Here is a 17141-nt window from a genome sequence, read left to right on the forward strand (position 1 = left end):
TATAATTTTTACAAAGGGCTTTGCTTCCTGTTATTTTAAACCATTGCCCCTCACAATGACATTCACTTTCCCTGGATGATGCGAAGCTGGCTAACTTGGCCTCTCCCAAAGGCATGGTTTGCGTGAGATTTACAGGGCAGTGTAAATCCTGTAAGCACTGCAATCCCCGGCCACTATGTAGATGATAAGGCAATTTCCCCTATCAATCAGGCTTGGAAACCACACCGCCGGGTCATTTGTATCATGGAGCGTCCTTCAATCACTGAATTTTGCCAGTGAAATCAACCTGCTTTTATCGAGAGGCTTGACTGCGGTTTCAATCACGAGTTTGTTTGATGCAGTTCAGAGATTCCTTTTTGAAAAGACTTTGTTGGCTGTTTGCTGTAGTGCACTGGTCATATGGACACTGTTTTCTGAGAGTCCTGCTGTAAACCCTGTCTCGAGCTCACTGACTGATGGGTGGTGTCCACGGACTCTTTGGATCTTCGCTTCTAATCCAGATGCCCAGCTTGTGCTGAAAGAGCTGCACTTGTCACTTGGCCAGAGGGCCGCCAACAGACATTCCACTCTTTCTCTTCCCAGCCTAAATGGTCGAAAGGTTTCCACCACTTCCTCGGACTAACTGGAGAATGTGGGAAAAGCAAGGTCGGGCTCAAGGACAGGGTTAACAGAAGAACTAGGAGCTGGAGTTAGACAATTCAGCCCTTTAAGCCATTCAATACGGTCGTGGCTGATGTCATCTCGGCCTCAACTCCATGTTCCTGCCGATTCACCAGAATCCTTCAACCCATTATTAATTAAAAATCTATCGCCTCCTTAAATTTACTTAATGTCCCAGCATACCCCACACTCTGGGTAGTGAATTCCACAAATTCATAACCCTTTGAGAGAAGCATTTTGTCCTCATCTTTGTTTTAAATCTGCTACCTCTTATCCTAAAATTCTTGCCCCACAAGAGGAAGCATCTACTCTATGTTACTTTGTCAATATCTTTTATCATCTTATATACCTCAATTAGATCTCCTCTAACCCTTCTAAACTCTAGAGATGACAAGGCTAAACTGCCCAATCTCGCTTCGTAAGGCAAACCCCTCATCTCTGGAGTCAATCTAGCGAATCTCCTCGGAACTGACTCTAATGTATACAAATATACATCCTTTAAAACTACCTTTGGTTACCTAGCGACGCGCGCACACGCACACACAACCTTTCTCAAGAAGGCACCAAAACTGTACACAGTACTCCAGGTATGGCCTCACCAATGTATTGTATAGCTGCTGCAACACTTCCTTACTTTTATCCTCTATTCCTTTAGCAATCAATGCCAAAATTCCATTTGCTTTCCTTATTACCTGCTGTTCCTGCATACCAGTTTTCTGTGATTCATGCACGAGGACACCCAGATCCCTCTGCACCGAAGCACCCCGAAGTCTCTCTCTGTTTAGATAATAAATTGCCTTTCCATTTTTCTGACCAAAATGGATAACCTCACACTTATCCACATTAAACTCTTTCTGCCACATTTTGGCCCACTCACCTAAGCTATCTACATAGAACATTACAGCGCAGTACAGGCCCTTCGGCCCTCGATGTTGCGCCGACCTGTGAAACCAATCGAAAGCCCATCTAACCTACACTATTCCAATACCATCCGTATGTTTATCCAATGGTATGGAGGGCATTACCTATGAGGAAAAATTGGAGAAACTTGGTTTGTCCTCACTGGAATGACGGAAGTTGAGGGGCGACCTGATAGAAGTCTACAAGATTATGAGGGACATGGACAGAGTGGATGGTCAGAAGCTTTTCCCAGGGTGGAAGAGTCAATTACTAGGGGGCATAGGTTTAAGGTGCAAGGGGCAAGATTTAAAGGAGATGTACGAGGCAAGTTGTTTACACAGAGGGTGGTGGGTGCCTGGAACTTACTGCCGGAGGAGGTAGTGGAAGCAGATACGATAGTGAGTTTTAAGGGCGTCTTGACAAATACATGAATAGGATGGGAATGGAGGGATATGGTTCCCAGAAGGGTAGGGGGTCTTAGTTCAGTCGGGCAGCATGGTCGGTGCAGGCTTGGTGGGCCGAAGGGCCTGTTCCTGTGCTGTAATTTTCTTTGTTCTTTGTTTGTTCAATGACCATTTAAATGCCCTTAATGTTGGCGAGTCCACTACTGTTGCAGGCAGGGCATTCCACACCCTTACTACTCTACGAGTAAAGAACCTACCTCTGACATCTGTCCTCTATCTATCACCCCTCAATTTAAAGCTACGTCCCCTCGTGTTAGCCGTCACCATTCGAGGAAAAAGGCTCTCACTGTCCACCCTATCTAATCCTCCGATCATCTTATATGTCTCTATTAAGTCACCTCTTAACCTTCTTCTCTCTAACGAAAACAGCCTCAAGTCCCTCAGCCTTTCCTCATAAGACCTTCCCACCATACCAGGCAACATCCTGGTAAATCTCCTCTGCACCCTTTCCAATGCTTCCACATCCTTCCTATAATACGGCGACCAGAACTGTATGCAATACGCCATGTGCGGCTGCACCAGAGTGTTGAACAGCTGCAACATGACCTCATGGCTCCGAAACTACCAATAAAAGCTAACACACCGTACGCCTTCATAACAATCCTATCAACCTGGGTGCCAACTTTCAGGGATCTATGCACATGGACACCGAGATCTCCCTGCTCATCCACACGACCAAGTATCTTACTATTAGCCCAGTACTCTGTATTCCTGTTACTCCTAAATTTATCCAATTCTAAATTTCTTATTTCCTCATTGCAACTTACTATCCCAACTATTTCAGTGTACCTCGGATTACCTCAGTGTCGAAGCAGCAAACAAAGCCCTCCACAGGCTGAGTGGTTTAGACAGATGGTTTCCTCTGCCACCATGAATGAGGTGGATCAGCAATCACCAGCAGTCTATGCAGGAGCCTCAAGCGGGAGGGGGGTTCCCTAGAGAACTTCTGCAATCATACAGCATAGAATTAGGCCCTTCGGCCCATCACTCTTGTGCTGGCTCTTTGGAGGAGTGATCTAATTCATCCTACTCCTGCTTTTACCCCCATTGCCCTGCAAATATTTTCTTCAAGTATATAATCAATTGCCTTTATTCGGAAAGGAAGGCTCAGTCACAGATGTTCTCCAATTGAGTTGCACATCTGGGAAGGCTCTCGTTTGATCAGAGGGAGTAATGGTTGTTGATTGACGGAGATAGCGAGGGAAGCTCGAACTGAGCTTTTTGCGAACTGCTTTTCACACAAAGAGGCTTTAAGGATCCGGAGGGGTCTCGATAGGGTGGATGTGGAGAGGAGGTTTCTTTTAGTCGGAGAATCTAGAACTAGGGGTCGCAGTTGAAAAACAAGGGGCCGCTCATTTAAGACAGATGAGGAGAATTTTTTTCTCTCAGAAGGTCGAGAGTCTCTGGAACTCTCGCAGAATCTTTGAACATTTTTAAGACAGAGCTCGCTAGATTCTTGAGGAACAAGGGAGTGAAAGGCCATTGGGATAGGCAGGAATGTGGGACTGAGTTTACAATCAGACCAGCCATGCTGCAGCAGGCTCAAGGGGCCGAATGGCCTACTCCTGCTCCTAATTCCTTTGTATATAGGCTCCAGATTTCGACAGTCTTCCATGATCACAACTGCACACGGGATATAACCATCAATTCAAGATGGTGGCTCCAAACCAAACATAGCATTTGCTTACCTGTGGCAAGAGGGGAACGTCACAAGAGGAAGCGAGCGAGGAATCCGAGCAACGTGAAGATGCCGGTGAAAGCGGTTCCAATTTCACTCGCAGGTCTGTGGCAAAAGGGCACAGCGACAGCCTTAAGTTAGCATTCGTAATGGCTCAAGTAATAAAAACAATAACCCGCTTACAGCCAGGTGAACCCAGACAAGTGCAGCCGACAAATCCCCCACCTCAAAGTCAGTCAGTGGCGCAAAACCATCTCAGCTCAGGTGATGTTGAAAGGCAAGTGATACAAGCTCAGCAGCATTCCTGTAAAGGTGTGGGCCGGCAGTTTTAGCTGTGGTTAAGATGCCTGCTCTAATCTCTGCAAATCCACACACAGGCACCAATGATCCAGCCCAACCGCCCCCAAATGCTGGGAATTAGACCCCCCTCCCCAGCTGTATGACACACATTAAATGCATGCAGTGAATATTACACATCACAATTATATTGTTGAAGTGCTTCAGAGAGCAACCTGATCCATGTAGACAATTTAAATATCATTGCGCTCTGTGTAATGACCATTGTGAAATTTTGAATAATGTTCCTTTTTTTGTGTTGAAGCACCTCAGAATACTCCAAAGATGTGCAGGTTAGGTGAATTGGCCATGCCAAATTGACCCTTCGTGTCCAAAGGTGTAGGTGGATTAGCCATGGGAAATGAGTGGGGTTATGGGGGATAAGGTGGGGGAAAGGGGCCTTGGTAAAATACTCTCAGATAATCGGTGCCGACTCAACTGTCCAAATGATCTCCTAATGCCAGTAAAGGTTGATGAAAAGACCACTTGAGAAACACCGATAGCGCCTTCTACAGCTTGCATTTCAAGCTGGTGGAAGATGGAGAAAATTACACACTCCCGGCGATGGCCATTTTGAAACGTTTTGTAAATAAAGAGTATTTCTACAAAAAGAGAACGGTCCCCAGATTTTCTGCCAGCTTTAAATGCAAGCTGTTGAAAGTGCTATTGGAGTTTCTCAAGTGGTCTTTTCATCAACCTTTACTGGCGTTAGGAGGGCATTTGGACAGTTGAGTCAGCACCGATTATCTGAGAGTATCTTACCATGGCCCCTCTCCCCTGTAACCCTACACATTTCCCATGGCTAATCCATCCACACATCTTTGGACACTAAGGATCAAGTTAACATGGCCAATCCACCTAACCCGCACATCTTTGGACTGTGGGAGGAAACCGGAGCACCTGGAGGAAACCCACGAGGAGAATGTGCAAACTCCACACAGACAGGCACCCGAGGCCGGAATCGAACCCGGGTCCCTGGCGCTGTGGAGCAGTAATGCTCACCACTGTGCCGCAATTCGCAGTTCATGGACACTAAATTCTTTCTGTCGAGCTCTCAAAATAAGTGAGCAGATGGGGCAGCTGATGTTCACACATTCAGGTGTCACGACCAGTGAATGGTCTTCTGGGGCAATCTGCTTCAAGTGGCGCTGATGGAAATAAGGTCGTTGCTCAAGATATTAGGAACTGTATCAGTTGATTTCCAATGCTGTGACCCCAGAGGTCCGCCATCACACTTCAGAGCGCTGGTCACGATTACCTGCTGGAGACTGGGAGTGGATCTCAAACCCGTAACCTTCTGAGAGAGCCGAGGGTGACCAGCCAAACAGAGCTGTCCAATTTACTCCCTCTAACCCAGGATCATTTTCTCTTTATATGATGCAACGACTGACATTTTTCACAGGAAGGTGGCAGCTACTCCAGTCCCTGGCTCACTAACGTAACTACAAGCCATTACCTGAATAGATGTCTCCATTGATCTGATGCCAAGGTAGGTCTGATGTTCCAATGTCCATATTCAAATTTAAATCCAAACCCAAATCGGTGTCGAACTGAAACGTAGACGTAAAAACAAAGAGCGGTAAACCCCAAAAACAATCAAGAAACTGTATTCCGTTAAACATGATGCATTTATACATTGACTTCCATGTCCTCCAGACCAAACCCTTCCCCTCGTGTGCTTTACAGGCAACAGATTACACCTGGTGTGGGGGAAAAATGGCAGCTTATTTTTTTGCACAGCAGGATCCCATAAGCAGCAAGGTGATGAACAATAAATCTGTTTAAAGGGATAAATGCTAGCCAAGCTCCCAGGAGAATCCCCTTTCTGCTCGCCCAATAATGCCACACAATCTTCTGTATTCATCCCCAATAAAGCAGAGTTGATTTAAGGTCTCATCTCAATGATGGCACAGCTGAGGGAGCCCATTTGGCACACTGAACCATCACAGGTTCTGACTTAATGTGGAAGAACTGAAGTGGCCATTACATAGCAGAGAGCCAGCATTAATCAGGCACTGCCTGTAGGGCTGCTTCCTGACATTCATCCTGCACTTCTTTATGGCTTGAATTGACTCAACTAAAAATATCATTCAATATTAAACTCAGCAATCCCATTGTATAGAAGAGTGCTGAGGAAAGGTGTGGGGAGAAGGGTTCAAAATTCTAAGGGCTTGAGAGGGAGGGCACAGAGATTTTATTGTTTCGTTATGGCTGGGTACACAGTTCGATGTCGAGGTTAACAATCCAACCAATGATTTCAGTTGACGCAGTGAGAATGGCTCAGTTCACCAGCAGTGAATGTCCCAGGGCAGGAGTTCAGGAGGCGCGTGGGACTGAGTCACAATTTGAGATGCTCCTTGTGTTCCACTTGTGGAGCAAATGGCCACAGCTTCCCCGGCCGGTCCTCGCACAGTTGAGGGCTGCCCAGATTTTCCGAGGGAGATTTGAATTTGAAACCTTCACCGCTCGGGCCAGTTACCAGGTTTCATTCATTCGTGGGATACGGGTGTCGCTGGCTAGGCCAGCATTTGTTGCCCATCCCTGGTTGCCATTGAGAAGGTGGTGGTGAGCTGCCTTCCTGAATCGTTGCAGTCCACGTGCTGTGGGTTGACCCACAAAGCCGTTAAAGAGGGAATTCAGGTTGCGGTTTGGTGTCGTAATGAAACAGGAGGTGGGGCTATCAGTTTGTACGGTGCGGAGTGCGCTCCAGTAGGAGCTTTTCCTTTCTTCTTTGCTGGGATGTGGGTTTTGCTGGTCAATGAGCATTTGTTGCCCATCCCTAAATGCTCTTGAACTGACTGACTTGTTCAAGCCATTTCAGAGGGCAGTTAAAAGTCAACCACATTGCTGTGGATCTGGAGTCACATGTAGGCCAGACCAAGAAAATAGTAAAATTTAGTGAGCCAGTTGGGTTTATAATGACAATCGATGCTAGTTTTGTGATTACCATTACTGAGGTTAGCTTTATACTCCAGACGTATTTATTAAATTCCTCTAGCCATGGCGGGATTTGAATCCACGTGCTCTGAACATTAGTCTAGGCCTCTAGATTACTAGTGCAGTGACAATACCACTACGTCACCACTTCCCTTCATGTGGTCTTCCTGTTACGGTCAGCTTACCAATGTACCAACCCAGTGCTGTCAAGGAGGTGACTGACGGACATCTGGTCCAGGCAGTAAACCCTCGCTGGATGTAGAGACAACATTTTTTTCTTACAGTGGAGACTCGAACCAGGGCCACATCCCTTCTCCACTTCCACACTTTCTCTGCAGTCACCTAAATGTAGACACTGCAGGAGCCTCCAAAAGCATTTCCCAAAGCGCTCGCACCCGGAGCTGTTGATATGGGAAGCAAAATTCTATGGGCCTACAGAGCAGACAAGATGCAGCATTCCTGAACTCTAGTTTTAGTACCTCAGTGACATTATCAAAGCAGCGAAAGAGATCAGTGGAATCATCCATCTCCTCCATCGTTTCGCAGTCATACAGGCAGGCATCTGCAAAAGAAAGCAAAGATGTCCACCATTAACATTTCCATGGGATCGTGAGTGTGACTTGAGCTTAGGAACCGGGGTCAATATCTTTGTGCTCTTCCCCCCACCCCTCTCTCTCCTAGAGAGGAGGACAATGGGCGGCACGGTGGCACAGTGGTTAGCACTGCTGCCTCACAGCGCCAGGGACCCAGGTTCGATTCCCAGCTTGGGTGATTGTATGTGTGGAGTTTACACATTCTTCCCGCGTCTGCATGGGTTTCCTCCAGGTGCTCCGGTGTCCTCCCACAGTCCGAAAGACGTGCTGGTTAGATGCATTGACCCGAACATGCGCCAGAGTGTGGCGACTAGGGGAATTTCACAGTAACTTCATTGCAGTGTTAACGTAAGCCTTACTTGTGACTGATAAATAAACTTTAAAAACAATGGTCTGGCTCTAATTTTCAGTAAGAAGTCTCACAACACCAGGTTAAAGTCCAACAGGTTTATTTGGCAGCACAAGCCACTAGCTTTCAGAGCGCTGCTCCTTCATCAGGTGAGTGAGGAGTTCTGTTCACAAACAGGGCATATAAAGGCACAAACTCAATTTACAAGATAATGGTTGGAATGCGAGTCTTTACAGGTAATCAAGAGAATAGAGAATAGAGAAACCCGACAGTACAGAAAGAGGCCATTTGGCCCATCGCGTCTGCACCGACCACAATCCCACCCAGGCCCTACCCCCATATCCCTACATATTTACCCACTAATCCCTCTAACCTATGCATCCCAGGACACTAAGAGGCAATTTTAGCATAGCCAATCAACCTAACCCGCACATCTTTGGACTGTGGGAGGAAACCGGAGCACCCGGAGGAAACCCACGCAGACACGAGGAGAATGTGCAAACTCCACACAGACAGTGACCCAAGCCGGGAATCGAACCCAGGTCCCTGGAGCTGTGAAGCAGCAGTGCTAACCACTGTGCTACCGTGCCGCCCCAGACTTAAAGATCTTAAAGGTACAGACAATGTGAGTGGAGAGAGGGCCAAGCACAGGTTAAAGAGATGTGTCTTGTCTCCAGCCAGGACAGTTAGTGAGATTTTCTAAGCCCAAGCAAGTCGTTGGGGGTTACAGATAGTGTGACATGAACCCAAGATCCCAGTTGAGACCGTCCTCGTGTGCAGAACTTGGCTATCAGTTTCTGCTCAGCGATTCCACATCTAATTTTCAGAGCATTTCCCAAACCAGGGATCAGCTTCAGGAGAAAATAAGTCCATAATGACCCAGCAAACGTTGAAAGGGTGAATTCGCCTACTGCAACTCCCCGACCACACACACACCTCATCACCGCACCCAAATTCTCCTTGCAGACTTATGTCCCAGCTTGCTGGCTCCACTCCAGCCACACCTTTGCTGAACCACAAGGACCACCACTCAGCCCATCATGCCTGTACTAGCCGATTGATTGAAACTACTATCCAGTCTCACTCTCCTACTCTTGGCCCACAGGGCAAATATTTCCCATTCAAGTACTGATCCAATGCCTTTCGCAATTTGCTACTGAATCTGTTCACTCCTCTCAGGCATCACAATCCACATCATACTCCCACAGGGTAAAATTAATTCTCTTTTCCCCTTCTCTGGCTTCTTTGTCTAATATGATCGAATCCCTGCAGTGGTCATTCGGCCCACCGAGTCTGTACTGACTCTCTCTGACAGAGTATCTTTCCCAGGCCATTTCCCCACTACAGCCCCGGAACCCCACATATTTACCATGGCTAACCCATTGAACCGACACATCTGTGGACACTGAGGGGCAATTTAGCATGGCCAATCCACCCGAGCATCCAGAGGAAAGACACGCAGACATGGGGAGAACGTGCAAACTCCACACTGACAGTCACCCAAGGCTAGCATTGAACCCGGGTTCCTGACAGCCGTTAACTGCAGTGCCATCCTGCCGTCTGAACACTCTGCTGTTTGGTAACTGATCCTCCGGCCATTGGAGACAGTTCCTCATTATTTAGTCTGAGCAGAACACCTCACGATAAAGGAATTCAGGTAGCACACACTAGAATTTTCTACACAAAGCCATTAAGATAACCTTCTCTCCTACTTTAAGAAGTCTCTGAACGAAAATCTTCAATTACATCTCAATTCTTTTCATAGAATCCCAACAATGCAGAAGGCGGCAATTTGGCCCATCAAACCTGCACCTGACCATAATCCCACCCAGCAGTAATGGAAGCTTTGAACCTTCCCTCTGTCAACGAGTCTCCAATGGACCTCGGGCAGCACGGTGGCATAGTGGTTAGCACTGCTGCCTCTCAGCGCTAGGGACCTGGGTTCAATTCCCGGCTTGGGTCACTATGAGTGTGGAGATTGCACATTCTCCCCGTGTCTGCGTGGGTTTCCTCCGGGTGCTCCGGTTTCCTCCCACAGTTTGAAAGATGTGCTGGTTAGATGCATTGGCCATGCCAAATTCTCCTTCAGTGTACCCGAACAGGCGCTGGAGTGTGGCGACTAGGGGAATTTCACAGTAACTTCATTGCAGTGTTAATGTAAGCCTTACTTGTTCTAATAAATAAACTAAAAACTGTAACCCCGCATATTTATTCTGCTAATCCCCAATAACAATTTAGCATGGCCAATCAACCTAACCTGCACATCTTTCGGACTGTGGAAGGAAACCGGAGCACCCGGAGGAAACCCACGCAGAAACGTGGAGAATGTGCAAACTCCACACAGACAGTGACCCGAGGCTGGAATTGGACATGGGTTCCTGGCGCTGTGAGGCAGCAGTGCTAACCACTGTGCTGCCCAACTGCGCTTTTCAAACTTCCCATCCCTCGAGACAATAAACCATTTCCAATATTACACACAAAACCAGAGACCGAGATTGAGGGGTACATTTTTCATCGAGGTTTAAAGTGTACAAAGTTCAGAAGACATTGCGCACTGAGTCTAGGCTCACGGGTTGAACATGCTGAACTAACTCCCAGAGCTGATCCAGTTTCCCCAAGCTGCCATTTGCAAACCGTGGTTACAAAACTTGCTCAGGTGGAGGGAGAGGAATGGAGAGCTTTGCCCAGGTTGTGCCAAACACCCGGGCATTACCTTAAACATGTGCCCAGCTTTGCAGCCAGATTGTGCAAGAGACCAAAATGACTGATTCACCCTCCCCAGACACACTGTGCGTGGGGAGAGCACGGAGTTCTGACATTCTGCCAAGGTCACAATCACCTGCTGCACGACAGGACTTTACTTTCGAGTTGTTGGGTCATTTCATTTTTGTTGTAGATAGAACTCCCAGTGCAGGTTGGACCTGAACAGACGTGCTTTTTTTAAAACAAAACATTCATTCGTGGGACATGGGCGTCGCTAGCTGGCCAGCATTTATTACCTACCATTTGGACTGCTACCTATTCCAGTCTGTACAGGGCAAGATCTGTGCTATCAGACATCTTCAGGCTCCTGACAATGGATATCGTTCACTTGTTTTCTCTGACAATACAATTGCTGCAGCCTAAGTACTTAGCCGTACAGGCTAAATAAGGAATAGGAACAGGAGGGGGCTATTCAGCCCTTGAACCTGTCCCAAAAGATATAGGAGCAGAATTAGGCCATTCGGCCCATCAAGTCTGTTCCACCAACCAATCATGGCTGATATGATTCTCATCCCCATTCTCCTGCCTTCTCTCCATAACCCCTGATCCCTGATTGATCAAGAACCTATCTCTTTCTTAAAGGCAGTCAATGACCTGGCCTCCACAGCCCTCTGTGGCAATGAGTTCCACAGATTCACCACTCTCTGGCTAAAGAAATTAAGAAGTCTCTGAACCAAAATCTTTAATGACATCTCAAATCTTTTCCAGCTACAGTGTCCCATATTCAACGAGCTCATGGCTGACCTGTGAGCTGACCCCTTTTGCCCCGTATCTCCTACTAACTTTGGCTGTCAAAAATCTATCAATCACAGATTTAAACTTAACAATTGACCCCAGTTGCTATTTTGTGGAAGAGAATTGCAAACTGTTACCAGTCTGTGGAAGGAGAAGCAATTCCTAATTCCACTCCTGAAAGATCTGGCTCTAATTCTTCACTGCATTTCCCACACGAGAGAACAACTTGGAGGAGAAAGATGAAACCTTCTCAGTCCATGACGACCCAGTGAACTTTGAAAGAGTGAATTAGACTGCTGCAATTCCTCAACACTAAAATGACGGTGTCAGGGGCAGCATAAGCTGCAGTTAAATCACAATCCTGTGTAAAAGATAGGTGGACATGAAGAAAGATTAATATTGGGGTGTCCTTGAACTGGGATCAAGTGAAAAAGGTGATAGGGCTGGTCTGCAGTGGAAATGGAAACATAGCTGATCGTAACAGTTTGAGAGTGAGTAATGTGGTCAGGGGACTGACTGGAGTGAGGAGGAGTGATGACTTGTGTGGAGATTAGCAAGTGTGCTATGTCACCATCCTCCTCCTCACTAGGAGAGAGAGAGGGGTAGAGCATAAAGGGAGGGGAGGCCGTGGCCTAGTGGTATTATCACTAGACTATTAATCCAGAAACTCAGCTAATGTTCTGGGGACCCAGGTTCGAATCCCACCACAGTAGATGGTGGAATTTGACTTCAATAAAATATATAGGAATAAAGAATCTACTGATAACCATGAAACCATTGCCGATTGTCAGAAAAGCCCATCTGGTTCACCAATGTCCTTTAGGGTAGGAAATCTGCTGTCCTTACCTGGTCTGGCCTACATGCAACTCCAGAGCCACAGTAATGTGGTTGACTCTCAACTGCCCTCAGGCAACAAGGGATAGGCAATAAACGCTGACCAGCCAGTGACACCCATGTCCCATGAATGAATTAAAAAAAGACATCGACCCAGGTTCCTAAGCTCAAATCACACTCTTAGCGTCACAAGTTAACACTGCAATGAAGTTACTGTGAAAATCCCCTCGTCGCCACACTCCAGTGCCTGTTTGGGTGCACTGAGGGAGAATTTAGCATGGCCAATGCACCGAACCAGCGCTTCTTTTGGACTGTGGGAGGAAACCCACACCAATATCGGGAGAATGTGCAGATTCCACACATTGACCCAAGCTGGGAATCGAACCTGGGTTCCTGGCGCGGAGAGGCACAGTGCTAACACCGTGCCGCCCATGACCATCCCAACTTGGAACTCTATCACAGCTTCCACACCGCCACCGAGTGAAAATCCTGCAACTCACTTCCGAGCAGCAATGTGGGTGGATCTAAACATAGGTTGCAGAGGTTTAGCACCACATTCTTGAAAGCAATTAGGATTGGGCAATATATCGCCACATGCTGAGAACAGAAAAATACGCACAACTCCCACAGCCTGAGAGCCATTTATTGTTGGTAACAACTTTAGCAAGTCAGGATGGAACAGTGGGCCGTGAGTCGATAAAAATCTCAGCAACATCTTTTAATTAGCTTTCTTGCTACAGCATAAAAGAAGCAAGTGGATCTTTTGCGCAGTTTGCCCGACTTTGGATACAAGCGTCTTACAAAGACACAGATAGCAGAACATTCACAATACAAGGCGACGGGGCACTGCTCATTTATCTACTGCAGGCAAGTAATTCACTCCAATAACTCCTAGACAAAAAATCAGCACACAAACCATCAAACCCACACATTATCACTTGGAATTTATGCATTTGTAAGAGGGTCCAGAAAGTGAAAAATACGAAGGTAGAATGATTGAACAGATCCTGCCAACTAACAGGACAGACAGAGGAGTGGCCAGATCAGGGTCTGAATCTCCCACATATTCTATTCTACTTGCTCGGTGTCACCCAGAGAACATTCGATGGCACAGTGATGAGCACTGCTGCTTTCACAATGCCAAGGAACTGAGAGTTTGCACATCCTCCCCGTAACTGTAGGGGTTTCCTCCGGGTGCCCCAGTTTCCTCCCACAGTCCAAAGATGTGCAGGTTAGGTGGATTGGCCATGCTAAATGTGTGGGCTTACAGGGATGGGGCTGGTAAGTCGGTGCAGACTCAATGGGCTGAATGGCCTCTTCTGTACTTTAGGGGTTCTATGATTCCATGCTTAATTTGAATGTTCTTGACTCTGTGTAACACAGTGAGTTTCTATAGCCAGAAATTACACCCCCAATTGTTCTGAGAACATCAACATACATGTCAGTACTCCTTGGCCAAGTACTCATGTTACCTTCAGAGATCACATTGCCAAAACATGATAGGTTTTACCCGATACTGACTTCCCTGTTAATTAGACTCGGCAATGCTCATATTCCCTTGAATATGAATGTTACGAATGGCAAAATAAATTCAGCTGTTTGAGAAGATTAAAAGCTTTGAGCAGCATAAGGGGACATCATTTGAAAATTAAAGACATGCCATTCAGGGGCAATTGGAATGCATTGCTTCATACACAAGGTAGTACAATTCTCTGGGCCAAAAAGCTGTCAAAGCTACTGGGGAGTTCAATTTAAAATTTCAAAGGGGATTTATGTTACGCGTCAAGGATTGCAGGGAGCCATGGCAGGCGGATAAAGTTAAGATACAACTTGGCGGTGATCTGGCTAAATGCTGGGACAGCCTCAAGGGGCCTCCTCCTGTTCATCAGCTCCAAACACTCCTGCTACCTTTCAACTAGAAAGCCACTCGCAGCTAGGATCCAATTCCAGTCATGATAGCGAGAGGGGGAATGGGCCAGTTTAACCAACATGAAATGGCACTTTGAGTCACCACTCATTGGTTTCTCTCTCCATCGGCTGGAATAAGACCTGGCAGAGGCAAATAGGAAACAGGATCTCAAACAGGATTCACCTATGCTGCAATGGATATACTTTTATAGAAAAGAAGCACACACTCCACAATTGGATAACCAACTATCCAAAGACAGGGGACTCTTGTTGCTGAGGAGTTGTTAATAGGTTAAGCAGCCAAGCGTCACCACACTTGAATGACTGTGTACCGCTGTTTAATTCTGCAGTGCATGGCCAATTCATGCAAGTTCACGGACCCTTTAACTATTTTTGCACATGATCATTTAAAGAGACCGACCTGTGTGCGGCCTACATCGCAACTGTTGGGTTGCTGTGGGGTGACTTAATTTACAGCCAGTTGTTGGCTCCCGCTTCTCACCTTTTTAAAAAATGTCACTTTATGAGTACAGCAGTGCAGTGGTTCTGCAACTGGACTGAATCTACAGACCTGAATTTAATATCCAGGGGACGTCGGTTCAAATTCCCCAAACAGCCACTTGGACAAGGAGAGCTTGGGAATTGCCTGCCCACCCTCTGCACAGTGAACTTTGCCTGAATTGAGTAGATGCTGGCATATCAGAACACTACAATCACTCACATATCGATTTGCACGCATTGCAAGTGCTAGCAGTGGAGCCAAAGATGCTCAAACACAGAGTCAACCCACTGTACCGTCCATGCAAAGTGTACACAAGCTCATCACTTTGCATTGCTCAAGGCACCTGATTCCAGATAAGTGAATAAAACATTTGTTCACAGTGATATTCATTTGCTTAACAAATATACCATGACCCTTTCTGGGCGGCCATGGTACCTGGGATTTGCATTTTCTGTTTAAACTAGATTTCCGCTGTTCTGAGTTGGTGTTGCACTGCCTGCAGGAAACATCTGCAACAACTTGGGTTTATATTGTGCACTTAACGTATTAAAACATGCCACAGGAATGATCAAACAACTTTTGGCATCCAGCCACATAAGGAGATTCAGAGCGGTCACTGAGAGCTTGGACAAACAGGTAGGTATTAAGGAGTGTCTTAAGAGGAGGAGAGAGGGGGGAGGATTCCCAGAGCAAAGTTATTACCTCGCCATTTGTTCTTTAAGTGATCACCTTAAACTTTAAGCCAAAGCCCTTGGGGAAACAATGGGTGGAGACATAGAGCAGGAGTGAGGGGGTAAAGGCAAGAGGGGGTGCAATGGGGAAGTGTGTCACAGCTAGGGGGCACGTCTGAACATGCATTACATATTCAAGGTGAAAGGACAACAGGAAGAACTTCCAAAGCCCAAATTTACTCTCAGCACAGAGATCAAACAGGACAGGTTTCACAACTTTGCAAGGGGCAGCCATCTTAAATGCTCTTGCAACAATTCCCACAGCCTGGGATCAGAATTCACCATCACGTCCTGGGTTCGGGAACAGAATTCACCATCACACCCTGGGCTCGGGAACAGAATTCACCATCACACCCTGGGCTCGGGGACAGAATTCACCATCACACGCTGGGCTCGGGAACAGAATTCACCATCACACCCTGGGTACAGGACAGAATTCACCATCACACCCTGGGCTCGGGAACAGAATTCACCATCACACCCTGGGCTCGGGGACAGAATTCACCATCACACGCTGGGCTCGGGAACAGAATTCACCATCACACCCTGGGCTCGGGACAGAATTCACCATCACACCCTGGGTACAGGACAGAATTCACCATCACACCCTGGGCTCGGGACAGAATTCACCATCACACCCTGGGTTCGGGACAGAATTCACCATCACACCCTGGGCTCGGGGACAGAATTCACCATCACATCCTGGGTTCGGGACAGAATTCACCATCACACCCTGGGTACAGGACAGAATTCACCATCACACCCTGGGTTCGGGAACAGAATTCACCATCACACCCTGGGTTCGGGAACAGAATTCACCATCACACCCTGGGTTCGGGACAGAATTCACCATCACACCCTGGGCTCGGGGACAGAATTCACCATCACATCCTGGGTTCGGGACAGAATTCACCATCACACCCTGGGTACAGGACAGAATTCACCATCACACCCTGGGTTCGGGAACAGAATTCACCATCACACCCTGGGTTCGGGAACAGAATTCACCATCACACCCTGGGTTCGGGAACAGAATTCACCATCACACCCTGGGCTCGGGGACAGAATTCACCATCACATCCTGGGTTCGGGACAGAATTCACCATCACACCCTGGGTACAGGACAGAATTCACCATCACACCCTGGGTTCGGGAACAGAATTCACCATCACACCCTGGGTTCGGGAACAGAATTCACCATCACACCCTGGGTTCGGGAACAGAATTCACCATCACACCCTGGGTTCGGGAACAGAATTCACCATCACACCCTGGGCTCGGGACAGAATTCACCATCACACCCTGGGCTCGGGGACAGAATTCACCATCACACCCTGGGTTCGGGAACAGAATTCACCATCACACCCTGGGCTCGGGAACAGAATTCACCATCACACCCTGGGCTCGGGAACAGAATTCACCATCACACCCTGGGTTCGGGAACAGAATTCACCATCACACCCTGGGCTCGGGAACAGAATTCACCATCACACCCTGGGTTCGGGAACAGAATTCACCATCACACCCTGGGTTCGGGAACAGAATTCACCATCACACCCTGGGCTCGGGACAGAATTCACCATCACACCCTGGGCTCGGGAACAGAATTCACCATCACACCCTGGGTTCGGGAACAGAATTCACCATCACACCCTGGGCTCGGGAACAGAATTCACCATCACACCCTGGGCTCGGGGACAGAATTCACCATCACACCCTGGGCTCGGGGAGCAAGATTGCAATGTCAAGGA

The 17141-nt window shown here is 47.4% G+C and overlaps 1 protein-coding gene across 3 annotated transcripts in view; it reads right to left on the reverse strand.

The window, feature by feature from the left end:
* Window positions 1-17141, reverse strand: part of atf6b (activating transcription factor 6 beta) — a 110392-nt gene that overhangs the window by 68702 nt on the left and 24549 nt on the right. For all 3 annotated transcript variants that reach the window (XM_078217304.1, XM_078217306.1, XM_078217305.1), the window contains exons 2-4: window positions 7455-7537; window positions 5495-5588; window positions 3713-3807 (exon numbers count right to left, since the gene is read on the reverse strand). In XM_078217304.1, the coding sequence (XP_078073430.1) occupies window positions 3713-3807; window positions 5495-5588; window positions 7455-7537 (272 nt within the window). The remainder of the gene's footprint in view (window positions 1-3712; window positions 3808-5494; window positions 5589-7454; window positions 7538-17141) is intronic.

The sequence above is a fragment of the Mustelus asterias genome, chromosome 8, assembly GCF_964213995.1.
Source record: "Mustelus asterias chromosome 8, sMusAst1.hap1.1, whole genome shotgun sequence".
Taxonomy (NCBI): domain Eukaryota; kingdom Metazoa; phylum Chordata; class Chondrichthyes; order Carcharhiniformes; family Triakidae; genus Mustelus; species Mustelus asterias.